Source organism: Myotis myotis, unplaced genomic scaffold (genome assembly GCF_014108235.1).
Source record: "Myotis myotis isolate mMyoMyo1 unplaced genomic scaffold, mMyoMyo1.p scaffold_m19_p_17, whole genome shotgun sequence".
In the NCBI taxonomy this organism is placed as follows: Eukaryota; Metazoa; Chordata; class Mammalia; order Chiroptera; family Vespertilionidae; genus Myotis; species Myotis myotis.
This window is the reverse complement of record NW_023416321.1, coordinates 11,550,494-11,576,488: the sequence shown is the minus strand read 5'-3', so window position 1 is coordinate 11,576,488 and position 25,995 is coordinate 11,550,494. Positions and strand designations below refer to the sequence as shown.

At 50.4% G+C, this 25,995-nt stretch overlaps 3 protein-coding genes and 1 non-coding gene across 10 annotated transcripts in view; 2 read left to right on the top strand and 2 right to left on the bottom strand.

Annotated features, from left to right (window-relative positions):
• Nucleotides 1–15,029, top strand: LRRC59 (leucine rich repeat containing 59). 4 transcript variants are annotated; one of them, XM_036339325.1, is made up of 8 exons: nucleotides 1–331; nucleotides 1,269–1,329; nucleotides 2,073–2,132; nucleotides 4,226–4,384; nucleotides 4,644–4,748; nucleotides 8,940–9,012; nucleotides 11,057–11,230; nucleotides 13,108–15,029. In XM_036339325.1, exons 2-8 carry the CDS (start codon nucleotides 1,318–1,320, stop codon nucleotides 13,350–13,352), a joined length of 828 nt encoding a protein of 275 aa, XP_036195218.1. In that variant the 5' UTR covers nucleotides 1–331; nucleotides 1,269–1,317; the 3' UTR covers nucleotides 13,353–15,029. The 4 variants fall into 4 exon arrangements, with proteins under 4 accessions (XP_036195218.1, XP_036195217.1, XP_036195215.1 ...); XM_036339324.1 differs by having other exon boundaries at nucleotides 1,266–1,329; XM_036339322.1 differs by lacking the exon at nucleotides 1,269–1,329.
• Nucleotides 12,889–25,995, bottom strand: part of EME1 (essential meiotic structure-specific endonuclease 1) — a 20,035-nt gene continuing 6,928 nt past the window's right edge. The window contains exons 1-10 of one of the 4 annotated variants that reach the window (XR_004972724.1): nucleotides 21,952–22,081; nucleotides 19,887–20,680; nucleotides 19,676–19,803; nucleotides 17,579–17,668; nucleotides 17,365–17,486; nucleotides 17,029–17,158; nucleotides 16,670–16,785; nucleotides 15,740–15,929; nucleotides 14,352–15,483; nucleotides 12,889–13,528 (exon numbers count right to left, since the gene is read on the bottom strand). Coding sequence is in view for 3 of the 4 variants with exons in the window: in XM_036339319.1 (XP_036195212.1) it covers nucleotides 15,307–15,483; nucleotides 15,740–15,929; nucleotides 16,670–16,785; nucleotides 17,029–17,158; nucleotides 17,365–17,486; nucleotides 17,579–17,668; nucleotides 19,676–19,803; nucleotides 19,887–20,655 (1,722 nt within the window). In the remaining variant the exon portion in view is untranslated. Of the gene's footprint in view, nucleotides 13,529–14,351; nucleotides 15,484–15,739; nucleotides 15,930–16,669; nucleotides 16,786–17,028; nucleotides 17,159–17,364; nucleotides 17,487–17,578; nucleotides 17,669–19,675; nucleotides 19,804–19,886; nucleotides 20,681–21,666; nucleotides 22,082–25,995 lie in introns of those variants that run through there. The other 3 variants (XM_036339319.1, XM_036339318.1, XM_036339320.1) reach the window with 3 other exon arrangements.
• Nucleotides 18,182–18,315, bottom strand: LOC118672548. The gene has a single exon (XR_004973112.1). It is a non-coding gene; the product is annotated as a small nucleolar RNA SNORA13 (small nucleolar RNA).
• The window catches only part of MRPL27 (mitochondrial ribosomal protein L27), a 5,846-nt gene continuing 1,831 nt past the window's right edge, over nucleotides 21,981–25,995 (top strand). Inside the window, exons 1-3 of the mRNA XM_036339326.1 lie at nucleotides 21,981–22,099; nucleotides 24,173–24,304; nucleotides 24,690–24,757. Of these exons, the coding sequence (XP_036195219.1) occupies nucleotides 22,060–22,099; nucleotides 24,173–24,304; nucleotides 24,690–24,757 (240 nt within the window). The 5' untranslated portion in view covers nucleotides 21,981–22,059. The remainder of the gene's footprint in view (nucleotides 22,100–24,172; nucleotides 24,305–24,689; nucleotides 24,758–25,995) is intronic.

Sequence of the window (25,995 nt, the reverse complement as noted above, 5' to 3'; positions counted from 1 at the left end):
GGTGACGTGGACACGGAAGTGGTCGTCGTCGCGGCGGCACCGGTGGGAGCGGGGCGCGGGGATCAGAGAGCGGCCGGCGGGCAGACGGGCGGCGGGGGTTTTGCACCGGCGGCGGAGGACTCAGTCCTTGTCGGTTGGGTGCGAGACCACTGAGCCCAAGGGCGGCTTCTGGAGCATCTCCTGCCGGTCGCAGCCCGAGAGACGGGGCCGCTCAGCCGGCGTCACCATGACCAAGGCCGGTGGCAAGGGCGGGAATCTCCGCGACAAGCTGGACGGCAACGAGCTGGACCTGAGCCTTAGCGACCTGAATGAGGTCCCGGTCAAGGAGCTGGTCAGTACAGTCGCGGGCCCCGGCGTCCACCGATCCTGCCCCTGGCGTGGGCCGCCCCCTTCCCCGCGCCCCCGTGGGGAGGTCCTGGAATCGGGTGGGGAGCGTGGGGCCGAGCCCCCCCGCGGGGAGGCCGCGTCGGGTCCCAGGGCTCTTCCGAGATGTACACGTGTCCCTTTGGCGCAGGTCCAGGAATGGGGTTTGCGGGCGGGGGGCTGCTGGTCCGGCCTCTGGCTTTGCCCGGGTCAAGAGTAAATCTCCCCCTGCCCCATCGGGGGGTGGGGGTCGGGGTTCACGACGCCCAGCGCCGTGCCTGACCCCCGGGAGGCGCCCACGGAGTATTGGGAGAATGAATGAGCAAATGAATGAATGACTAGGTCTGAGAAAGAGGCCTCCAGGTGGACCGGGGTGTGGCCCGGAGCCAGGGTTTCATAGGGAGCCGGCCTGCCCAGGTGGCCGCCCCAGCCCCGAGGCGTCCTTCCTTGAAGAAGCTGAGGCCTCCCTGCCTGGTTGGCAAGGTCTCTTGCCCACTGGGCTGAAACTGACCGGCATCCCCGCTGCCCGGGGGCCCACCCCTCCAACCCCCTACTCCCACCCTCCCACCCAGGAGAGGTCCGAGGCCCTTAGATTACACCAACTGGTTGCCAGCGTGGAGTGAGTGAGATGGGGCATCCCTGTTTTTCCCACCTGGTGCCCCACCTGCGCCCTCCTCGCCGGCCTCACTTGGGATGACGTAGACTTTTGTCAGGGCCTTTGGCACTGGACCCAGCCTTTCCCCCGCCTTGGCTGTGTAGGGTGGAGGCTAGCACAGGACTCCCAGTTCATATGTCAGCTCCCCATTGCTTCATAGCCGAGTGCCCTTGGCAAGCTACTTCACTCCCCCCCCCCCCTCGATTTCCTCTTTTATAAAATGGTGATAATAGTTCCCGTCTCATAGAAGTTATGAGGATTCGGTACGGTTGTGATGTGAACTGTTTGGCAGGTAGCAGATGCTGAAACATGTAGGTATGATGGCTTTCTTCCCACTGTAAAATCTAAAACTTTTTTTAGGTGGTCAGACTTATTCTCGGGACTTTCTGACAACTGGAAAGTGTAGGTTGGCCCAGGGTCCTTTATCGGAGTATTTGGCTTCTTTCCCACCCCGGGAAGATGGCCAGCCTTGTTTCCACCTGGCCCTGGGACTGCCGTGGGGAACCATGTACTCCAGGCATCTGGTCGGCGCAGCCTTGCCCCTAGGGAGAAAGAGGGTGGGTTTCGCTGAGCTCTTCTGGTCCTGAACACTAGGGAGAATGGAGATGGGGCCGGCGGGCCTTATTTTCACTCTGATAGTCTCTCGTTTACTCATTCATTCAGTCATGAACCAGCCAGCATGTATATTGAGAGCCCAGAAGGCCTGAACTAGGGAATATGGAAATTGCAAAGCCATATTAGACACAGTCCCTTTGTTAAAACGAATAAGGAAGGGCGCTAGAGAAAATATTAGAAATGCTAAGGAGAATTCCTTAAGAATCTGTTTTCCTTTCTTGGATGTTCCATAGCCAAACCCCTATTTGCCTTCTTCCATAGGTTTTGGTTGCTTGGCTCATTTTTCCCCCTCCTATCCCTAGGAACATTATACTTTAGTGTTAATTTTTTTTTTAAAAGGCCTTTCCTGATTGTGGGAACTGGTAAATGCTTCCTTAGCAGATGTCACTGAATCATTTCATGTGTTGATTTGATGTTTGGTTCTCATTCCCTTTCCTAGGCTGCCCTTCCAAAGGCCACCATACTGGATCTGTCCTGCAATAAACTGACTACTCTCCCGGTAAGACCGGCAAGCACGCACAATTCCTTCTGGAGCCCTGATGCTTCATTTTCCTGTTTGGACAAGTTGTGTCATAGGCATAGTTTCAGGCTAGGCCTGCAGGCAGCCTTCAGCTAAATCTGAGTGTGTTGGGGGTGGAGTCATCTCAGTGGGAAGGAAAGCAAGGTAGGGGCCTCGTTCTTTAGAACAGTGGGAAAGTCGGGCCACAGAAAACTAAAGTCAACAACAGGATGCTGGCTGAGTCCCTTACTGGGCTCACCCTTTTTTCTGCCTGATATCATTACTTTATAAAATAGTTTATCTCACTGTTGCATAGAGGAGACTGGAGAACTTCTTAAATTGCTCTGCATTTCAGAGAAAAAGCTGCTTATAAACAGCTTCCTGGTGCAACAGTTAATGGGAACAGGAAAAAGCGTGGTCGTATGGGACTACTGTGTCATTATCCTTTCAGTCTTTAATTGCTTGAGATAAGCACATCCAATCTATGGTCAAATCCTTTTGATCAATTTTCTGTACCAATTCTCCTTTGCTGCACCTGTGTAGGCGCTGGACTCGCTCATCCCTCAGCCTCTCCTGGGTGATGTGCTTTCTCCTCTATAGCAGTGCTCCCTCGCAGTCCGGTCCAAGTGGGTTGTCATTGTTGCCTTTCCCATCCATTACCCTGGCCAAGTCCCTCTTGCCATTCTCTGGTATTCACTCATTCACTCAGGAATCGAGTCTCAGGACCCAGTTTCTTCTCTGGGTCGGTAGTCCATTCCCCTCTCGGCATTCACCTGGACCTCACTCATTGTCTGCAGCATCATCCCACAGCTCATCAAGAACCATTTTTAATACTGAAAAGGCATCTGAGCTCCCACTTCTTCCAGGAAGTATTTTGTGCTGAATTAAAGAAGGGCAGAATTCCTTGCACCCTGACACCTGCTGTCCACTTTGTCGGATGGTCACTCAGCATTCCCACGTGTACTTTTCAATCAGTTGTCTTGCCTTCCTCGGCAGTGCAGGTCCCCTGGCGTAGGTCCCCTGGCGTAGATCCCTTGGCGTTTACAAGTCCCCAGAGAACACGAATAGTACCTTGAAGGCTTAATGACAAGAGGGATGTTTTGACATGAGCTGAAGAAGAGCCAGGATATGGGTAGGGTGTGCCTCAGCCAGTCATTTAAAGAACCTTCATAGGGCACCTGTGCTAAGTACTGTGCTAAGTGCGACAAAAATAAAAAGAATAACACTGGTATTCAAGGGGCACTTGATCTTAGGAAAATGGATGGTCTCACTATGTTTTTTTTGTTTGTTTTTGTTTTTTTTTTTTAATATATTTTATTGATTTTTTTACAGAGAGGAAGGAAGAGAGATAGAGAGTTAGAAACATCGATGAGATAGAAACATCGATCAGCTGCCTCCTGCACATCTCCCACTGGGGATGTGCCCACAACCCAGGTACATGCCCTTGACCGGAATCGAACCCGGGACCTTTCAGTCCGCAGGCTGACACTCTATCCACTGAGCCAAACCGGTTTCGGCTGGTCTCACTATGTTTTGACAGCTCCTGTGAAAGGTGAACATAGGCTGGTGTGTGAGGACAGAATGTGTCTCCAGTCAGTCTAGTAGCAATGTGGAGGACAGGTGCAGCAGTTCTCTACCTGTGGGTCGCGACCCCTTTGGTGGTTGAACAACCCTTTCACAGGGGTCGCCCAAGACCATCCTGCATATCAGATATTTACATTATGATTCATAACAGTAGCAAAATTACAGTTATGAAGTAGCAATGAAAATAATTTTATGGTTGGGGTCACAACATGAGGAACTGTATTTAAAGGGCCAGAAGGTTGAGAACCACTGGGTTAGAGGGAGAACTGAGGGTGAAGGGACCCACATTTATTTTGTGCCTACTTTGTGCTCAGCCCTTTTGCATACACTTCTCACTACTTATGACCAGGAGTGATGCTCATTATGTCCATTTTCATTTGAGATGGAATAGCTGGTAAAAAGTAGAGTCAGGATTTACACATACTAGTAGGGGCCTCTGAGCTGGGGGCTCCTGGGCTGTTCACCAGTGTGTGAGCGCCAGGCTTAGGTGTTCTCTCTTCGGGTCCTAGTCGGATTTCTGTGGCCTCACACACCTGGTGAAGCTGGACCTGAGTAAGAACAAACTGCAGCAACTGCCAGCCGACTTCGGCCGTCTGGTCAACCTCCAGCACCTGGATCTCCTCAAAAACAGACTGGTCACCCTGCCTGTCAGCTTTGCTCAGCTCAAGGTAATAATTCATGAACCAATGCTTCATGGCCAGGGATGGCCAAGGGAGGCTCAGGGTCTCCTGGACCATGGCTTTGAGAAAGGCTGACCGGAATAGGTGCTGCCTCATGGTGTTTCCTACAGCTGGGACACAGAGGCGCTCTCTCCCTACTCGTTTTGTTCCCCTTGGAGGGACTCCGTGTGTGAACTCAGGCTTAGCCAGTCTCAATGCCCCATCTCTTTCTTTTTTTAATTTTTTTATTTTTGCCCCATCTCTTTAGAGCCTGAAGTGGCTGGACCTGAAGGATAACCCCCTGGATCCTGCCCTGGCCAAAGTGGCAGGGGACTGCCTGGATGAGAAGCAGTGTAAGCAGTGTGCCAACAAGGTAAGCACCCCCCCCCCCCCCCCCACACACACACACACACACTGGTGTCTCTTCCACAGACTCTCCTGGGACTCGCCTCTGCCTCCTCTTGTTCTCCCTGCCAGGGCACCCGTAGCTGTGTGTTGATGAAAGTACTCAGGCCTCAGTAGTTTGTCTACTATGAACCTGGCAAGCAATGGGACCTTTGTTTCTGTGTTTACTTTACAAGTAGTAGAACAATACTACTTTGGCTCTACTGCAGGCCTTCCATTCTTAAGGAACCCGGACCTCCCTGATCCAACATTTCACTGTCACTGTTGTTTGAATGGGGCCAGAGAGTTAGGGGCAGTGGCCTTTCTGAGTCACAGAAAGGAACTTTGATAATAAAGGTATTGTTTGTATTTGTGAGGGTTTTTTAAAAAAATATATTTCTTTATTGATTTCAGAGAGGAAGGAAGAGGGAGAGAGAGAGAGAAACATCAATGATGAGAGAGAATCATTGATCGGCTGCCTCCTGCACACCCTTCACTGGGGATCGAGCCCGCAACCCAGGCATATGCCCTTGGCCGGAATCGAACCTGGGACCCTTCAGTCCGTAGGCTGACACTCTATCCACTGAGCCAAATAGGCTAGGGCCGTATTTGTGAGTTTATAGCTATAAACATCCTTTGCAGACCTGGCATTTGATTTCAGTCGAGTCATGTGAAATAGCGAGGAAATAAAGGCAGCATGGAAGGCAAACATTGCCAGTAACCTTGAAGACGCCTCACGTGGCTAAGAACAGCACTACTCCCATCTCTCAAAAATCCCCACCTCTAGTCATTTTCCCCTCCTGCTTCAGAACGGATTGCTGCTACTTCCGCTGGGCACCAGATGACTTTGGGAACTATTATCACCATTTTGGCCGGGTACCAGATGCCTTTGGCTTTTGCTTACATGGTGAACAAAAAGGCCTTAACTTTACACTTGATCTTAGCCAAAACGCCGAGAAGCAATAAGGCCTTAACTTTAAAAGCAAGAATTAATATAAGCGAGATGTGTGTATGATGAGTCTCTATAGGAATCTCGAGAGTAATGGACTTTCTTATCATTAGCTCAGGGCTTCTTAGATAGTCCCATCATCTGTACCACCTATTGTTATAAGAAACCAACAGCAAAATTAAGGCAGCCAAGTAACCAAGGTGACAGTGTGCCCGTGGCTGATGACACTGCAGGTGATCAGTGAAGTCCCATTTTGAAAACGTGGTGCTTTAGGAGTGAGGGTTTCGAAGAACAGTAGTAGCTACCATTGACTACCCTCTCGGCACTACACGCTCGGCGGGAAGTCTGTGTTCATATCTCTGACGCTAGACACCCTCGTTGTGCACAGGCCTTTCATTTGTCCATTTGGTCAACAAATAATACATTGAACCATATGAAACTGCTGATACGCTACAGGGTGTGACCTGTAGAAACAGTTTTTATTGAGTGCGAAGGTCTTGAGGAGTACGCACACACGTCTTGCAGACAAAGCCCCAGGTAGCACAGTGCACTGCGGATGTGGTAACGCCACCCTCCGGCATGCCGCCCCTGCGCTGTCTCCTGCAGCACACCTTTGGGCATTGCTGGGAAGTGGCCTGGGTCGTCAGAATGAGGTCACTAGACTCCATGAGTTAATTTAGATCTCACCTCGCGTGGGATAGTCGTAGTAACTGGTCAGCTTGGTACACAGTAAAGAATCTTTTAAGAATAATTTGTGCCCTCACCGGTTTGGCTCAGTGGATAGAGCGTCGGCCTGCGGACTGAAGGGTCCCAGGTTCGATTCTGGTCAAGGGCATGTACCTGGGTTGCAGGCACATCCCCCTGGGGGGTGTGCAGGCGGCACCTGATCGATGTTTCTCTGTCATCAGTGTTTCTAACTCTCTATCCCTCTCCCTTCCTCTCTGTAAAAAAATCAATAAAATATATTATAAAAAAAAAAAAAGAATAATTTGTTAGTTCAACAGTGTTCATCAGTGCTTACTATATGCTGTGAACTGGGATAAGTAGACAAAATCTACCCTCTAAGGCAGTGGTTCTCAACCTTCCTAAGGCCGCGACCCTTTAATACAGTTCCTCATGCTGTGGTGACCCCCCGTTTCATTGTTACAAATTGAACATAATTAAAGCATAGTGATTCATCACAAAAACAATATGTAATTATATATGTGTTTTCCGATGGCCTTAGGCGACCCCAGTGAACGGGTCGTTTGACCCCCAAAGGGGTCTCGACCCACAGGTTGAGAACCATTGCTCTAGGGCATGGATGGGGAATGTCTGGCCCACGGGCCATGTAAGGCCTGAGAAATCATTTGGTCTGACCCTGCTAAGGCAGTAGATGTAAGTTAATTAAATGTTTGCCCAGATACAGGCTAATTTTCAAGTTGATCATTTTGTATGGTCCGTGAATGATATAAATATCCAAATGGCACTTGGCAGAAAAAGGTTCCCCACCCCTGCTCTAGGGGCTTACAGCCTAGACTAGAAGAGTCCCTCCCATTTCTGAACTTGCTGAGTTTTCAGATAGATACAGGTTACTCCTGATATAAAGGTAAAGGGATGTCTCTTAAACCTCCTAGCTCTTTATTAGCCAGCTGTACACTCCCCAAAACCAACTGAATGGTTGATGCTTATTTAATATTCAGAGTGACGCAGGGACTGTCTCCTTCATGCTTTATACCTCCCTCTAGATCCTGTCACTCCTCGTTGAGAAGCCAATTTTTAGGAAGTTGATTCCCTTCAGAGAGAAGAGATTGGACTCCTGAGTTACACAGGATGGTTCCTTGTGGCTTCAAACCAGACCCTTGGAGGGAGCTGCTTTGGCAGGCCTGCCCCTGAGCCCTCTCATGATGGGCGTGTGTATGTCTGAAGTTCCCACGAAGTAAAACAATTGCATTTGAATACATGTCTGTCCTGTAGGGTGTCTAGTGCGGTAGTGAAATGCAGACCATTTGCTGTTGTAATTTACAATAGTTTAGGTTTTCCTCCTCATTCATGCGGTTAGAAAGATGAAGTAAAAAAGCAGCAGTATTTATTGAGCACACATAATGCCAGGGGCTATGTTAGGCAGCTAGTACAAGTTATGTAATTTAATCTTTGCAACAGGCCAGAGAAGTCTTATCTCTGTTTCCCAGATGAGAAAATCAGCTCAGAAAGGTTAGTCAAAGAAAGAGAGAGAGACAGAGAGAGAGAGGGAGAGAGAGAAAAGGAGGAAGGAAGATTAAGTCACTTGCTAAGGTCACGCTGTTAGTAAGAGTCAGGATTATATTGGGCTCCAAGCTTGTACTATGTCCCCTACATCCAAGGAATGTCAGCTGCTAAAAAAATAACAAGGCGTTCACCTCCTCCCCTAACCGTGCCCATCATGAGAATCTCTGAGGTTTTTTAAATTAGAAGTCAGCCGTGACTGAGCTGAGAATTCGAGGGGCTCAGGCACCAGTGAGTGGTGTGGTGTTAGGGCAGAATGGCTCCTTCCCTTTCTCCTCGAGCTCTCCTGCCTCTGCACCAGTGAGTGGGACAGGCTCTGGTCTGGGAACCCAGAAGACCTGCCCTCCCAGCTGTGCTGCTTCCAGCCCACGAGGTGTGGACAGATCGCCCTGAGTCTCAGTTTTCTTCCTTTTGAAATGGGAATCCTGTTACTCCTATACCCAGTCTGTCAGTTGTTCATCAAACATGTATTGAATGCCTATAATTAGCTAAGCTCTGTGCTCGCCTACGAACAGGACAATAGTCCCTACACTTAGGAACTCAGTCTTATAACTGAGTTAGATAAGAAAACTCCCCAGGACTAAGGAGAGGGGAACATGAGGCAGCCAGAGGAGGGAGATCTGGAAAGCGTCTTGGGGAACTGTCCCTGCTCATCACAGAATAGTCCATGCTCGTCACAGAGTTGCTGGGAGAATTATGAACTTGTGCACATCAGAGACTGTAAGTGGCAGGGGGTTTACAGATTCCAGTTGTCACCGAGTTTAGTGTTTCTTTCCTGACAGCTACAGTGAGCGGGGGCTCACAGACTCTTCTCCAGGGTTGGCACTGAGTTGGGACACAGAGGGTGAGCTCCATTAGCTCTGCACTGCGTCGGGCTTGCGCTGATCTGGGATCCGGAGAAGAGCAGTCCTTTGAGACTTCCCCTGAGCAGAGTGGAGCTGTAGACCACTGCGCAGAGTCCCTGAGCGCCCTCTTCTGCCTTTGCAGGTTTTACAGCACATGAAGGTCGTGCAGGCGGATCAGGAGCGAGAGAGGCAGCGGCGGCAGGAAGTAGAACGCGGTAGGTGGCCATCCCTCTTCCAGTCATCTTCCGGGCCCTGATCCAGCCACTGGTTCTGCTTCAGAAGCTGGATCCAGTGGAGGAGTCGTGCAGAGCAGTGGGGAACAGTGTGGGGGTAGACAGTATCATCTTTGTCTGACGAACCTCTTTCCAGTCTTGGTTTCTCCACTGAGCTCCCAAGTCACGTTCAACTGCTTGTCTGTCTGTCTGCCTGGAGGATTAATAGGCATCTCAGATTCAGCCTGGCTAAACAGGTCCTCAAAGTGTTCCCCAGAAGAGGAAATCAGCATCCCTGCAGTCATTCTAGCCAGGAATAGAGAGTTGTCCTGATTCCTTTCTCCTGTTACTCCTACACCCAGTCCGTCAGCACGTTTGTATGTGACTATTCCCCCGCCTCCAGGGCCAGCACCAGAATCAGGCCTCCATCCCGTGGACTGCCACAGTACCTCCTGACACAATGTCCGGTCTCCACGCGTGTGCCTTCTCTGCAAAGTCCTTCTCCACACAGCAGCCAGATAAATCTTTTAAAACAAGTCAATTATGCTGCTATTTGTTTAAAACCCTCTAATGGCTTCCAATTGAACTTAGAATGAAACTCAAACTCAGTAACATGGCCGTCAAGACCTGCCACAGCCCACGCCTGCTTGCTTCTCCAGCCTTGCCTGCCCCTCTCTGTCTCTCTCTCACACACACACACAGAATACAGTTAACTTCAGCCACACAGGCTCCTGCTTTTGCTGGAACGCACCAGGTAGTCTCACCTCTGGGGCTTTGCTTGGCTTCCTTTTCCCTCAGAGCTTTCCACAGTCGGTTTCGTGTAATCCCTCATGTCTCTGCACAGATGTTGCCTTAGGTTAACCCTTTCTGAACCACCCAAACTAGAACAGCATCCCACGTGTCACTCTCCCTCATGTCCTCTATCATTTACTCCATGGCACATTTCTTTTTTACTATTTGCTCACTTGTTTATTGTTTGTCTCCTTCTCTCCAGAGTAGATGACTCAGGCACTAGAACCTGGCTTGTCTTCACGGCTGTATCTCGAGCACTTAGAACAAGGCCTGGCACCCAGGTGCTGTCGCCTGGCTGGCTGGCTCCTGTGGTACTGATTGCAGTCCCTGAGATCAGAGCTCTGAGTTACGACTGTCCCTTACACGTGCATGGCTACTGTAATGCGTGTTTACTCCGACCACTGCTGCTTCCACTGCTTCATGGCCCAGGCTCTCTGGAGGCTGAGTGTAGCGTGTTCTTGGCATTCCCAGTGCTCAGCTGGAACTGGGAGCCTGTTTGTTCAGAGAGGCAGTGGAAAGCTACAGTACTTATAGTGCTACTATTCAGCTACATGAAGGTTCAAACAGGCCTTTAAGCCCTAAAAGGACATTTAGCCACCATCTGTGGCCTTCTGGCTTTGGAAAAATGTACTTGAGATGTCCAAATAACGAATTTGGCAGTGCATTTTTAGAACCCAATAATTTGTAAGTTGGGGACTGCGTGTAAACATCTTTGAACTGTGAAGTAAATCAGAATAAGTCTAGACATTACGAACTATTCATCTCGCTGTTTCAGAAAAACATTTCCATCGTCTCTACCCCTGAACCTGAGTGCTCACTTTCTCTTCTTGCTTGTCCTTCTCAAGTCACATTCCTTCCCCAAGCGTGGGGAGATAGGACTCCCGTGGACTCAACACCTCCATTGTTGCTTCCTCTCAGAGCCGAGTTGTAGGAGGCTGTCGATCGCTGTGCTTTCTGAGTCGGTACCTGTTCTAGGGGAGCACCGGTCTCATCACCCATGCCTTATGCCCCTCTTGTCAGCTCACCCTGATCTCTTTGCAGCTTGTGGCTAGAAGCCCCCTCATGAGTCCATTCAGCAAACCCCGAGAGCCGTTTATTATACTGCAGGGAGGGCAGAAAGGCAGCTGGTTCCTCTCATGTGTCCTTGTGACCCTTGGCTAGGGGAAGGGCGGCGGAATCCATGCTTTTAATCGCTCGGGAAAGCACACTGGAAGGTGTGGGGAGGGAAGCCATTTGGGGATATCTTTTCCTGTAGAGGCGGAGAAGAAGCGGGAGGCCAAGCAGCGAGCCAAGGAGGCTCAGGAGCGGGAGGTGCGCAAGCGGGAGAAGGCGGAAGAGAAGGAGCGCCGGAGGAAGGAGTACGATGCCCTCAAAGCATCCAAACGGGAGCCCGAGAAGAAACCCAAGAAGGAAACGAATCAGGCATCGAGTAAGTGTTCCCTCAGTAAGGCTCCGGCAGGGGCAGTGGGGAGGCGCACGATGTGTTCCGGCGTGGGTGAACTTGTACACTTGGTCAGATACAGTGACCCCTCGGGCCTGGGAGCACCTCGGAGGGTTTGCTTACAAGGCGTGGGGGATTCTCCTTGGGAACAAGCGTCGGGCCTGGCTGGCTTGTTTCCCCAGAGGCACATGTGGGGTTTTGGTCAGATGTAGCTGAGAGCATTACCAGGACAGGGAATTGCACTTTTTTGTAAGAGTTAGATTCTAAAAAATATATTTCTTTATTGATTTCAGAGAGGAAGGGAGAAGGAGAGAGAGAGATACAAACATCAATGATGAGAGAGAATCATTGATTGGCTGCCTCCTGCACACCCCCCACTGGGGATCGAGCCCACAACCCAGGCATGTGCCCTTGGCTGGGATCAAACCTGGGACCCTTCAGTCCACAGGCTGACGCTCTATCCACTGAGCCAAGCTGGCTAGGGCAAGAGTTAGATTCTAAAGTCACCAAGAAAGGTGAAGGATGCATGTGGTCACATGACTCTTAAGTCCCTCGCATCATCCGTGAAGTACACTGGGCGTGCTTTGTGAGCGTGGTGCCATCTCAGGAAAGCCAGCACTGCCTACGGCTTTCTTTCCGCGTTGGAACAAATTACTCTCTTTTTGCTTGAACACCACGGGAATCATTTGGTTCATGTTCAGGGAGCCATGTGGTATAAAAGACACATTAGCGTTTTGCCTGAGTGTGTCCAGTTGAATCTGTGTTGTTATGTGGCTCCTCGTACATGGGAGGGTCGTATACCCTCTGGGCCAAAGGGACCCCTGAGCAGGGGAGCTCTGGAGGGAGGCGGAGGCCCTGCTTTCCCTTGCTGGCCTTGAGCAAGTTGCCTGACCTCACCACTTCTTTGTTTCCTTGTGCAAAATGAGGATCCTCCTTCTTACAGGGCAGTGACAGGGTAAAGTGAGAACATCATGAGTTCTCACATGAGGTGCTCAGTCAGGCTCTTTTAAATGTTGCTGAGTAATCTCAAAACCATTTTTTCCTAATTATAAAGGTAATATATGTGTTCATTGCAGAAAATGTAGAAAAGTTCTCTCTAAATAGATGAGAAACTGGCAGTCACCTCTAATCCCTCATTCCCAGCAGTAATCACTGTTTTTTTTATATGTATCTTATACAGGGTGGGACAAAATTAGGTTTATAGTTGTTCCTATGGAAAATAATACCGTAATTAATAAAAAATACAAAAATAAACGGTTTCATGTATTCACAACTATAAACCTATTTTTGCGCCACCCTGTATGATATTAACAATATTAATACATCTCAAGGTTCTGGCCGGATAGCTCAGTTGATTAGAGCATTGTCCTGATACACCAAGGTTGTGGGTTCAATCCCAGATCAGGGCACATACAGAACCAATGAGTGCAGAAATAAGTGGAACAACAAATGGATGCTTCTCTCTCTAAAAATCAATAATTAAAAAAATAAAAGTCTTAAAAGTGTTTCCCCAAGTGGGCAGCCCTCCATCCTTGCCTCCTGACAAGCCCCTCCCCTGATCCTGAGGGGCCTGGAGCATCACCATGTTTTCAAGGAGGACTTAGGACCCTGGGACTGTGTGCGCCATGTGAGACGTCCAGAATGAGTTCCAGTGTTGAATGTCTTCCCTTGAATCCAAGGAGAAGGCAGCTTATATTTCAGTCTGCACATAGCAAGTTTTTAAGAGCTCAGATGTTCTTAAAACAATATTCATGCCTAAGGGGGGTGTTCGTGGATCTGCATGGAAGAGAACAGCATTGAATGGTGGAGAGTGTGGGTCTCCTCAAACTGACTGAACTTTGTCTCCTGTGCCTTTGTCACTCCAGAATCCAAGTCCGGCTCTCGGTCCCGTAAGCAGCCAGCCCGGAAGCACACCCGGTCCTGGGCGGTGCTGAAGCTGCTGCTGCTGCTGCTGCTGTGCGTGGCGGGCGGGCTGGTGGTGTGCCGGGTGACGGAGCTGCAGCAGCAGCCCCTCTGCACCAGCGTGAACACCATCTACGACAATGCGATCCGGGGTCTGCGCAGCCACCACATCCTCCAGTGGGTCCTGCAGACCGACCCCCAGCAATGAGCGTGTCCTCAACACCTGCTGCCTCTCAGCCCTGGGACTTGGATTCCTATGGAATTGGGTTCTGCTGGACACAACCTCTTTTTAGCGTCAGACCTACCTGCCGTCATTAAATGGCTGCTGATTGGTACTTGAGACCTCCTCTTTGTAGGACTTCTTTGTTCCTGAGTCAGGGTTCCCTGGTGGAATACGAAGTGGGAGTTAGGGAGAGGAAATAACCTCAGGCCTAAAGGAATAGGCTCGGGGGTGGGGAGAGGAACAACAGCCTTTTCTAGTTGTTATACGGAACTGTAAAGGCAAGGCTCATTTCTCCTAAGTGGTCAGCCGTCACTACATTTACACTTCTGTGTGTCACAAACCCTTTCATTCCTCCCTGGGGACCCAGGGCAGATCAGGAGGCAGTGGGTTGTCATTGGGGATTAGGATACCATGCTCAGCAAATTGGAGGGGAGGGGCATACCTATTTTCTTAAGGGCCTCAGGCATTCAGACATTTTAATGACCATACCGTCTCAGGCTCGGGGACTTCTAGACTACGCAGTCCAATAGAACACTTGCAGATAAGGAACTTGAGGCCGTCCGTGACTTGCTTTTGGTCTCCCAGCTATTTTGAGGGAACTGGACTCCCACTCTGATATTTCTTTCTTTTCCATAATTTTGCCTTCCTTTTAATGTCCTGAGAGGCCAGAATGGAGTATCTCTCAGCCAGAGAGTGGAATCTTTCATGTAGACAGATTCATGACCCACAAGTAGAAATCTCATAGCCTTGAGGGTCTTGGGCAGCTCCTGTGGAGTCCTGCCCCTACTTATGTGACTTCCAGAAAATGCCTCGATTTTAGAGCATTAACTTCCCCATTGCCAGTGAACAAGGCAGAGCCATGCAAAGCCCTCGCCTTCTGTGACAGCTGTTAGTTGGTGTGACTAGATACCTCAAAGGCAACCTGAACACTCCAGCGTCGGAGCCTGAGGTTTAGAATGGTTTGATTCCAGCCCTAGAACTTACCTGGGCAGTGAGGGGATCCAGGAGCATCGAGGCATTTAAAGGTGGTCAGGAATGCTAATGACTTGTGCAATGAAGGGCAGGGCTGTCACTCTCTTGTTGGCCAGAGTGTTTTCTTGCTCAGTGGCCTCCTCTGCTTCATCTTTGACAACAGCTGGATGAAGGGATCAGGAATGGCCATGTCATGGTGCCCACTCACTGAAACTCCCGACTGCAAGTTCCTTGCCCCTCGCCGAGGACAGCAAGAAGGTGTTCAGGTTCAGAGATGAAGAGGACAGGCTCCAGCTTTTTAGGCTTAGTGGTCCACTGGATAGGTTTGCCAGTTGTGATTGTCCTGATCCTGAAAGAAATGACTTTTCTCCCCCAAGGATAGCTCTGCTGTACAGGCCCACCCCTTACTCTGGATCACTACACATTCCTTTAGTCTTCCTCCGAGCTCCAGAGCCACTGGTACAAATGCTTTATTGAAACTAAACACATAGTACATATAAGACGGAGAGAATACAGAAGTGGGCATAGGGATCAGACCCGTTCCCTGGCTGGTTGAGGCAGCCTCAGTGGGCCAACAGGGCTGGACGCCCAGCCTAGAAAGCCAACCCACTGAGGGCACTTCACTCATGATCTCAAGACTTGATGTTGAGGTTCTTTTGGATTTCTGCAACTATTAAATATGTGTCTGAATGGTCTGTCTGTGTTCCTTTGTATTTTGAGGGCTGGCTGGGGCAGGGGTGGCTCATGCATGGCACTTGGTTTTTGCCAGGAGAGGAACACTGAATGCTGGTGAAGATAAATGCAAATATCTCAGCCAGTTGACAGGTAGGGAGACTTTCACAATGGCACCCAGGATCTGTTGTGGCCCTGACCCAGGCTTGTGCTCCAGGCGACACCTCCCTCTCTGCATTGGTCATGTCCTGAGGCAGAAATCTCCAGCTTTTCATCCTGTCCCTTGGGGCTAGCTTCAGTCTGCACTGTCTAAAGAGAGATCTGGCTGCAACGCGGTCATCTGAAGGTAGATGCGCCTGGACAGATCTGGTCCAACACGGCGGGAGGTAGATGTCACGCCTTCCCCACGGCGCACCTGTATGTCTGCAAGCAGATTCTGGCGTTCTTGCTCCGAAAAACACCGCCTATAAGCCTGAAGGTGGAAAATGATCTCTTAATACCACACCATTCACAGTCATCCCTCATCGAGGAACAAGGGTGTGGTGAGCTTGGGTTGGGGGATAAGAATTGTCCCCCCGCCCTAGGTCAATGTTAACTCGGATCTCAGCGGGCCTGCACTGTTGACCTACAAGGCAATCTTGGGCCCTCACCAATGCTATCCGTGAAAACCATCTGGGAGTCCCACTAAGGCCACAGGGTACAGGGCGGTGGCCCCTGCAGCAGCATACCTGGACCAGGAGCTGTGGGGAGGGATAGGCGGCCACAACAGCGCTGGCCATTTCCAGGCTGACTCGGTTCAGCTGCTGAATCTGCCTCCGCCAGACCTGAGCAAGGCCCCTGCCAGCACGGTCCACCTTCGCCCCTCCAGCCCAGTCGCTCTCCAGGCAGAAGGAGAAATTAGTTTGATCTCGGAGTCTCCTGCAAACAGCAGGGATCAAGAGCTGTGAGTCACTGGTTACTTTCCTGAACCTGTCCCCTAACTGGGAACTTAAAACTCCTCCCTCCAGTGACCTTGGAAGAAGTGGGCATAGGTTATATCTTGCTCACTTTGATCCCAAGCAACGCTAGTTACTGCTTCCCTTAAAAATATCTAGTCCTTTTCATTAAAAGAGGAGTTACCAGAAAAGTACCAGAATCTTTAGTTTATGTTGAGATTGGGTTGCACTGACTGGAGAGGCAGCACACAGGGTCAAACACCAGGGACTGGGCCTCAGGCACTGCGCAGTCTAGTTCTGGTGGTTCTAACGAGCTAGGAGCTTGGCTAAGTCCATCTCTTCAGGCCGCAGTTCCCTCAGGTAGAAAACGAGGGACCTGGATTAGATCTCTGAGGTCTCACTTAAATTCTGACTATGAACACTCCCTGAGCTAAGCAGGCTAAAACTTATTTTTACGAGAGGCTGTCACATTGTGACCCGACCTGCACTGAATCCTGGGTAACTTTGCCCACTGGTGAACCTGGACCAACTGGCAGCACAGAACACCTGAAAGGGACTGGGCCTGAGGGCTCTTCCCCAGAATCCCCCTTGTGAGGTCAGCTCCTGCTTCAAGCTTGAGACAATGACTGACAGCGGAGTTCAGGGAAAGGGGCATCTTTGGGTACCAGAACGACTGTAAAGAACTGGACCCAGCAGTGGGCTAGGATTGGCCTGGGCACTTACTTGAAGGGCGCCTCAGCCACAGCCTTCGTGAACGAGCACGCGAAGTCGGCCAGCTCTTGCCAGCTCTGCACAACTCGGGCCTGGGCGTGTGTGTGTAGCTGCAGATCCACCAGTGCCTAAAACCCAAAGGCAGATGGACTGGAAGGGCGGCGAGACTAGTCCGAAGTTTTTCTTCCCTCCACGTTCCCTGAGGCTTCTCTCCTCCCTGTTCCCACCCCCTTGGCTCCTGTTTGGCCCATTCTCTCCTACTTAGTCCCAAGGCAGAGAGAACTGGCCAGCAGGCGTGTCACTCTTTCTCAATAGCAAATCGGGTTAGTAAAATGGGTGCCCGGCCGACTCAGGCAACAGGACGCTCTTACCGCCTCCATGTCTACCCTGGACACCACGGGCCCTGTGCTGGCCTCTGGGGGTCTCTGCTTCTTCCTCTTCTCCTTGGCCTGTTCTCCGTTTGCCACGCCCGGCTTCCTTCTCCTTGGAGGATTTGGAGCACTAAAGCAGGGAGGAAATCAAAGAACGGAAGCAAGCACCTTCAGGCTGAGCTGAGGCAGAAGAGGTGCAAGAAGCCTGGACCAGCGCATCCCCGGGGCTCGGCAGGAATGCTGTCTGGCAGAAGGATCTAGATTTGGGATGAACGACTTCACCCCTGCTGGCCCAAGAGCTGCCCCTTTCGATGCTAAGTCTTGACAAATCCAAACCTGAAGCATTTCTCCTGATCCACAATCACCAGTGACAGAGCCTTTCCCGCTGTCCTTGCCGTGATGTCTGCTACAAAGCTCCGGAGTGTTTCCTTCCCTTTCTCGGTGCTGCCTGGACCTCCCTGCACAAAGGGGCAGGACCTGCATTAGTGTCTGCTCCCTAGAGTCAGCCCTCTGTCCCCGCCCCGGCGCCCACCCCTCCGGCTCTGCCCACCTGCTTGAAGTTGTGGATCATGGACACAAACGCCTCTGCCGGGAGCAGCACCAGGACCATCGGCTCCTCCACCCAGGCCTCCTCTCCATCCTGCCAAAGCACCGGGACCCAGCGGAGGGAGGCAAGTCAGCAGGTGCTCAGCACTGCGAGAGACCCAGGCCTTCTAGAGCAGCGGCTGCCAACCTTTCGGACCTCACGGACCACCAGTGATCTGTGAACCACCAGTTGGCGACGGCTGTTCTAAAGGAACTCTCCCCCATCAGCCTAGCCCATTTTATGTTATTCGTTTTCTTCTGGAATGAAGTCATGGTAGCAAGAACCAATAACCATGATCCTGTCCCTCCCCAGTCCTCAATCAACTGTCCAGCATCTCAAGGCAGTAGATTAGAAAGGAGCCCGGGCAGTGTGGCTCAGTGGTTGAGCACCATCCCATGCACCAAGAGCTCACTGGATAGATTCCGTCAGGGCACATGCCCAGATTGTGGGCTCGGTCCCCAGTAGGAGGTGTGCAGGAGGCAGCCAAGTGATGTTGATGTTTCTTTCTCATCCTTGTTTCTATCTCTTCCCCTCTCCCTTCCACTCTCTAAAATCATTTTTTTTTTAAACTGTTACTTACACAGCTCCTCCACCAAAGACATCAAATTCAAGGGCAGGAAAGGGCTGCAAAGTGTGTAGTTTACGCCTTTTTTGACACCACATTCACTAGTTTCCAAAAGTGAATGGGCAACACAAAGGCTATCAATTTTTTTTTAAATAAAGGAACATTCACAAGTTGAAATGGGCTGAGAAAATTATGAGATCCAAGCAAGAGAGCAAAAATATAATGTTTCATCTACAGACTCTTGAAAATGCGGGGTGGACTATTTTGGATTCGCAGATAAGAGGAGTGGAAGGTACAGGAGGTATAGTAACCTGGGTGCCCCAGGCCAGGAAGGAGCATGTACTATGTGCTTGGTGCTTGGTTACCTCATTTAGTTCCCATAACAAAGGTCGGGGGACTGAAAGGGACGTAACAGTATCCTCATTGTATACATGAAGCACAAAGTGATGAAATAATTTGCCCAGGGTCATAGCCATAAAGCCACAGGCTGCAATTCAAACCAAGCCCGCCTATTCTCAAAGCCCAGTCAGAGGGAATTAGGAATCCTGTGTAGATTAGCTTCCCTCTGCCCCGCAGATCACTCTCCTCCCTTCCCCACTCTCTCTGCCCAAGGAAGGTGATCTCTACAGACCACGTCACAAAGTCCACATGCCCTCTGGCTGGTGGCCCTGGAGATTGGAGGGAGGGAGGAAGGGAAGGAGGAGAGGGAAGTCAGGGTATCTCTTTCCCTGGCCCCCTCCTAATAGGATCACCTAGTGTTTGCTACACTCCTCTATGGGAGGTCACGCTTCTTCCAAGGTGGTCTTCTCTACATTTCTCTCCTGGATTCTGGATTCCAGTAAACACTTTCTCTCCTCATGCCTTCAGGCCTACGCATGATAACAGCTATGATAACCTGGTAGTACCCAACCAGGGCGATTTTCCTCAAAGAAACATTTGCAACATCTGGAGACATTTTCAATTGTCACAACTGGGGAAGGTGCTACTGGCATCTAGTGAGTAAATGGCAGGGATGCTGCTAAATATTCTGCAATGCAGGACAGCCCAGCACAGCAGCATGACCTGAAATGACAACAGTACCTGAGGTGGAGAAACCCTGAATCAATACTGTTATCACCCTGAAGTACTGCATCGTCCTTTGCAGTTTCCTTGTACCTCACCCACGCCTTGGAAAGTAGTTCCTGTATTACCTAAGTTGAGTGTACCATCTGTTGTGTGTGTGTTTTTAATATTGATTTTTTTACAGAGAGGAAGGGAGAGGGATAGAGAGTTAGAAACATCAATGAGAGAGAAACATCGATCAGCTGCCTCCTGCACACCCCCTACTGGGTATGTGCCCTTGACTGGAATCGAACCTGGGACTCTTGAGTCCGCAGGCCAGCGCTCTATCCACTGAGCCAAACCGGTTAGGGCTGTACCATCTGTTTCCCCCCCGGGGCCTTGACTGATATGTATAAGACGGGGGAGGGAGAGGAAAGACATAGCAGAAACCCTACCACAGCCGGCCCGGCCCTCCTCCTCCAGGCGATGCTGCGGGGCACGGCCTGCGCCTCAATCACACAGCAGCACTCCATGGACTGCAGTGCTCCGAGGAGCTGGCCGCCGCCTTCCATCTGTAAAAGCACTGCAACAGACGGAAAGGGCTGTCAGTGGGCGGCCCAGGAAGCACAAAGCTCAGCACAGGGTGAAGACAGATGCTGGGAGGACCTGGATCCAGCGCCACAGCGATGTGCTTTAAGCACTCCTCTGGCCTCCGGGCTTTTGGTCTGTTAGCCAGTGCTGCCTTTTTTTCTCTCTGTGGTTGTCTCAGGGTGCTTTCCTTCCGGCTTGCTTGTCCCTGTGAGCCTCTCCTCTGGACCTTCTGACTGTGCTTGGTTCTCTTCTGAGGTGGGAGGGCCTCGGCATTTGTTTTGGTGACTGACGAGCTGACGCTCCGGGGAGGGCAGGTAGCTTGGTGGGCTGGAACCTGATGGCATGGACTGTCTATCGTAGAGTCCTTGTTATTCGATGTACACTTTTCTGAGGTGTCTTGGAGGGGAACATCACAGATCTTTGGAAAGGGCTGTTTTTTCCAGTCATGTGATGCTCCTTCATTATTCTGATGATCCAAAACGCTTTTACCTGGGGAGTTAGAATCCTCAGGGCTCAGCTGCTTGTGGGTCAAAAACTTACATGTCAGTCTCTCAGCCAGGGGAATAAGTTCCTCCTCATCCTCACTTCCACTGCTCAGCACCCTGACTGGCTGTATTTGTGTGATGGGTTCAGCTGTGTCTGGGACGGGCGGTGGATCTTTCCACCTTGGTGATGGAGGACAGGAGGCCTCAGAATCTGAGGTGTGAACCACTACGATCCTCTCCTCCCTCTGAGGCTGCCTCCTCTTTGTTGAACATGGTTCCTTCTTCAGAAAGGTAAATACTGGCAACTCCTCAGCATCACTGGAAGAGTCCAGGGAGAGCGATGACTTCTTTAGAGCCATTAATACGTGCTACCAAATGAATTCTCTAAAAGACAAAGAAAGATGAGACAGACTGCGGCATTCAATTCAGCCCACTAGGTGTGTTCTATGGCCAAGCTTTATGGAGATAAATACGATATACAGAAACAGAGAAATAGGGTATGTCCCCAACACATTCAACCTGGAACTCAGAGAGCTACACCTTTAGTCTAACAGGAACCCTCCTCAAATCCTTTCTGGGTCAAGGTGAGATATTAATGAAGTGGAAGTTTCTAATACAAAATGTTAAGGGGGCCGTAACAAGATTCACACACCCCTCCCACATTGATCTTTACATTTGAAATGGAGATGACAAAAGTCATCCTTAAAAAAAAAGATATTAACATCATGAAATTCATCCTTTTATTTAAAGTGCATAGTTCAGTGGTTCTTTGTATATTCACAAAGGTTGTGAAACCATCATTACTATCTAATTCCAGAATGTTTGCATCACCCCTCAAAGAAACCCCATAGCCATCGAGCAGTCACTGTCTATTTCCTTCCCCCCAGCCCTTAGCAACCACAAATCTACTTTTTCCTGTTCTGGATATTTCATATCAATGAAATCATACAATATGTGGTCTTTTGTGACCAGTTTCTTTCACTTAGCATCCAAGGTTTATTTTTATTGTAACATGTTCCGGCACTTCATTGCTTTTTACGGCCTCATGATATTCCAATGTGTAGATATCCTTTCCTCACTTGGACATTTGGGTTGTTTCCATTTGGGGGGTATTATGAATAACGCTGCCATTGCACATGCATGGACAAGTGTTTATGTGGATGTGTTTTCAATTCTCTCGCTAGGTATGCAGTTGCTGGGTCTGTGCAAGAGTCATTCTTTGAACAAATTTTTGTAACACTGGAGGTGTGAGCCGGGATAAACCTTGTAACCTTTCTGGGCCTCGCTTTCTTCTTCGTAAAACAGGACAACACCTACTTTTACAAGGTGGTGAGAAATAAAAGAAACCATGCATCTTCCACAGCGCTTACCCCAGTATCTGGCACACAGCAGGAGCTCCGTAAAGTAAGCTCAAGGCCTCGGGAGGGGCCTCATCGCGGCCCCTCGCAGAGCCTCCATAGACTCCTGCAGAATGAGGGCGTGGGGCGGGGGGCCCCAGAGCCCGCTCCTCTACCAGGCCGCTCCTCAGTTCATCCAGGACGCCCAGGCCCGCAAGCCCCTGGGGAGCAGCGCCCCGGAGGGAAGCCAAGCCCAGCCCAGCTCAGCCCACCGCGTCCGCACCCGCGTCCGCACCCGCACTGCGCGCACTAGCTCACCTGCAACTTCTCCCGCTTCTCTTTGAGTTGCCACGCAGGACCCGGAAGTAAAGCCCCCGATAGCGGAAGCAGAACCTTTGTGAGACCGGAAGCGACTGTACGGCAAACATGGCGTCGGCGGTGCTGGCGCTGACGACGCGGGCCGCTGGTAAAGGGACGCGTGGCCGTTCCGGGGGGCGGAGTGGGGGTGGAGCGGAGACCTTGCAGGGAGGCTTGGGGGCGGTGGTGGAGGCCGCTCCCTGCGGAGGACCCTGGGTGCGGGGCCGCGAGGTTTGCAGGGCGGCTGTCGCTGATCACGTGACAGCGGGGGCGCCGAGCGGTGGGTGGTGGTTCGAGGCCCACGTGTCCTTCCTCTGCCTGGAGTGTAAATACCTGCAGCTTCCCTAGCGATTGGTGACACGGGCTCGCCGCCTCCCTTCTCTGGCTTTGTTTGGACACTTTGTATCATCTATATAAATGGGTTACTAACAGGCACTCCGAGCTCACAGAGTTAGTCTGTTGGCTCAACGGGTGGAGGACTTTGTGCCAAACACTGGGGATCTCAGCAGAAAAGAAGACATAGTATCCCCGGGACGATTCTTTCTAGTGACTACGCCAATAAATGAGCACAAATGAAGTGTAAATAGTAACAAGTGCGGTGAAAGGAAGCCGGTGTGTGTGTGTGTGTGTGTGTGTGTGTGTGTGTGTGTGTGTGTGTAGGTTGAGTGGTCAGGGGAGCCCACGAGGAGGTAACATCTAAGCTAAGACCTGAAGGATGACCGGAAGCTTAGCTGACCTGACTCAGCTTTAAACTTCGAGAAGCAAACTCTTGTTCTTATGTGAATCTAGAGACCTAGAGGGTAGGAGTGGAAGTCAGGAAACCAGACTTCCTGACAGATGAGCAATGATTTAGCCGAGATGTTACTGTCAGTGAACTTGGAGGCAAATGGGTGGATTTGAGGTCTGTTTTGGAGGCAGAACCCATTGGGCTTGCTGGTGAACTGGAGATGGAGGTGAGCAAAGGGAAGGAATTGCGATGACTCCTTGATTTCCGCCTGAGCAACTGCATAGGTGGTAGCATCACTTACTTTGAAAAAGAAGACTGAGGAGTAGCGTGAAGGGCGAAGGTTTGTGAATGAGATAATGTAGGTAAAGCAAAAGCCCAGTTCCTGAGCTTAATACGTGAGTAAGTGAACAAATGAAGCAGCATTTAAAGGTAGGTAGACTGTGATGCTGGACATGTATTGAATGTGCCTGTATCTAAATCCTTATCCCTGGTGTTTTTGCCCCAGCTAGTCTCAGTTCTCATTAAAACTTCAGAAACTTGGGCTTTAGGAACTCTGAACTTACAGGCTCCAGAGACCCACAAGATCTCTTATACGTGGCATGTCCCTGGCTAACCATGGCTGTGCCTGGAGACCTGAATGCAAGGACTGCCGGCCCTGGCCTTGTCATATAGCAAGCGGCTTACATCTCCGTTAGTATGAGTTTTAGTTCACTTTCCTTTTTAAAACAAATGCCTCTGAGCACCTTAGAATGGGTATAGAGAGGTCAGATGAACAGGGCAGAGTGTCAGTTTTCTTGGTTGGACCTGTGCTTGGTGGGCTTGCTGAAGACAGGGTCCAGCCTTCTGGAATGCCCAGGATCCCGTGGGAGCCATCCTCAGGGAAGCTGCTCTTTAACAAGTATTTGGTGTGCAGGCGATGGGTGGCTGGCGAAGGAAGTGGTGGGTGTCTCTCTGGGTGTCCTGTTGCTGGGCTCTGTGGTCTGGCCCCTCCACAGTGCTAGGAGCCTGGAGGGCATGATGGTGAGTGAGGCTGAAACAGGCAGCTCTGTGGTGCCCTCTTGCCAACTTCATTTCTGTGGTGTTTGTTTCTCCGCAACAGGGCTGAATGTGTCAAGACCCAGGGCACATGGTGTTTGGGGTTTCTTCCCCCCATTAATATTTTACTGCCCCACCCCTCATCCCCTGGCCACACACACACACACACACACACACACACACACACCCCATGCCGTGCTTACACGCTGGACAATACAAGGAATGACTTGTCTCCTGCCGTGGGAGAAGGCCAAGGGCTTGAGACACTCCCTGAAAACCAACACAGCCAAGTGGCATTTCTGCTTCACATACCTCCTCACCGTCCCTGCTACTGCCTCCTGCCACCCCTCAAACTAGCAAATGGCCCACTGGGGGCGAGAAACAGAGTCTGTCTGAACAGCATTTCTGTTCCCTCTGCAGCTACAGCCCTGCTGAGGCCCCCTCAGGCTGCAGCTCTTGCCGTCAGATATGCATCCAAGAAGACAGGTGGCAGCTCCAAAAACCTCGGTGGAAAGTCACCAGGCAAACGCTTTGGCATCAAGAAAATGGAGGGTGAGGGTGTGCCCTGGCTTTCATTTCCCAGCTGTACCCTATCTTGTGCCCCTGGCGTTCCTTTGAAGAGCAGGAAAACCTGGCCTAGTGCTCTCCGCTTAGCTCACCAGAGCATTTAGCTCCAGATTAAAGAGTCAGATAAAACCTGAGGCGGGGTGGGGGGCCTGAGGAAGAGCAGGTAGTGTTAACCTTGGGCATGCGAGGAGAGGAGGCTGCTGGGTCGGAGACGGAGCTGCTTGCGTTGGACCACCTGGGAGTTGGTTTTACCCAGGGCCAGACTAGAGGTCGGTGTGCAGCGTTTGGGTCAGGACAGTGTGGGCCATCATGTTTTCTGGGCAGTTTGCTGTGCTTCCCATAGTCAGCGCACTGTGGGCTTCTCTTCCAGGTCACTATGTTCATGCCGGCAACATCCTTGGGACTCAGCGCAACTTCCGCTGGCACCCAGGTGCCCATGTGAGTTGTTTTGTGCCCCTCCCCATTTCTTTTCTGGGACCACCTCTCCATGCTCCTAAGCACAGGAATCTATATATATAAAAGGCTAAGCAACCGTTATGACTGGTTGACCGGTCGCTGTGACGTGCACTGACCACCAGGGGGCAGATGCTCAACGCAGGAGCTTCCCCCTGGTGGTCCGTGTGCTCCCACAGCCAACCTCCCACTGCCAGCCAACCTCCCGTGGTTCCTCTTCTGGCCAGCCAGCCAGCCCCAATCACCGGCCAGGCCGAGGAGCTCCACCCATGCACGAATTCGTGCACCAGGCCTCTAGTAATAAAATAAAACAGTTGCGTTTATTGGGTACTTACCAAGTGCCAAGCATTTTGCTGATTCCTGGTCCTACATTTACTCCTTACCCCACCCCTATAAGGTATGTAGGTATCATCTCCATTTTACAGGTAAGGTGCCAGAGACTTAGAGAGTGGAGGGGCCCAAGTGACAGAGCTGGGATTGGAACCTTGTCTGCCTGACTCCCAAATCACTGTGTTTTGCCTAGGGATAGCACTGGTTTCCCTTCTAAACCCCAGTTCTTTGAGAAAAAGATGCCTAGTGATTTAAGATATTTTTGAATCTTGGGAAACTAATTTTAATGTATTCATTTTTCTTTATTTCTAAGAATTCCTTCTTTGCATAAAACTGTTACTAGGTAGCTGAAAGAGAGCTTGAATTTATTAGTACAATAGAATTGAATGTGTATATCAGAAATTAGGTCCATATCAAGCAGGGATTTCAGTTCAGCAAGTTAAGATTACTTTCTGAGGTAGGAAATTTCTTGGGTAACACAGGTCTGTACTGTACTCTTCACATTTTATTTTTCTATTTATTTATGCTGTTTGTTTGTTTATTTATTTACTTATTTTTCTTCTCCCCCCCCCCCCCACATTATTTTAAAATTAGTTTAGCCCTGGTCAGTGTGGCTCAGTTGGTTGGAGTGTCATCCCATACAGCAAAAGGTGGTGGGTTCGATCTCAGGACAGGGCACATGTGAAAGGCAACTGATTGATGTTTCTCTCTCACATTAATGTCTCTCTCTCTCAAATCAATTAAAAAAATTAGTTTCCTTGTTAATCAATGCCCCCAAACCCAACCCCTTTTTGAGCAATTTTAGTAGGAACAGAAGGACTGATAGTAACCTATAGTTATTTCAGAAATATTAATGCATATGTGAATTGATTGTATTTGTGTAGCTTTATATT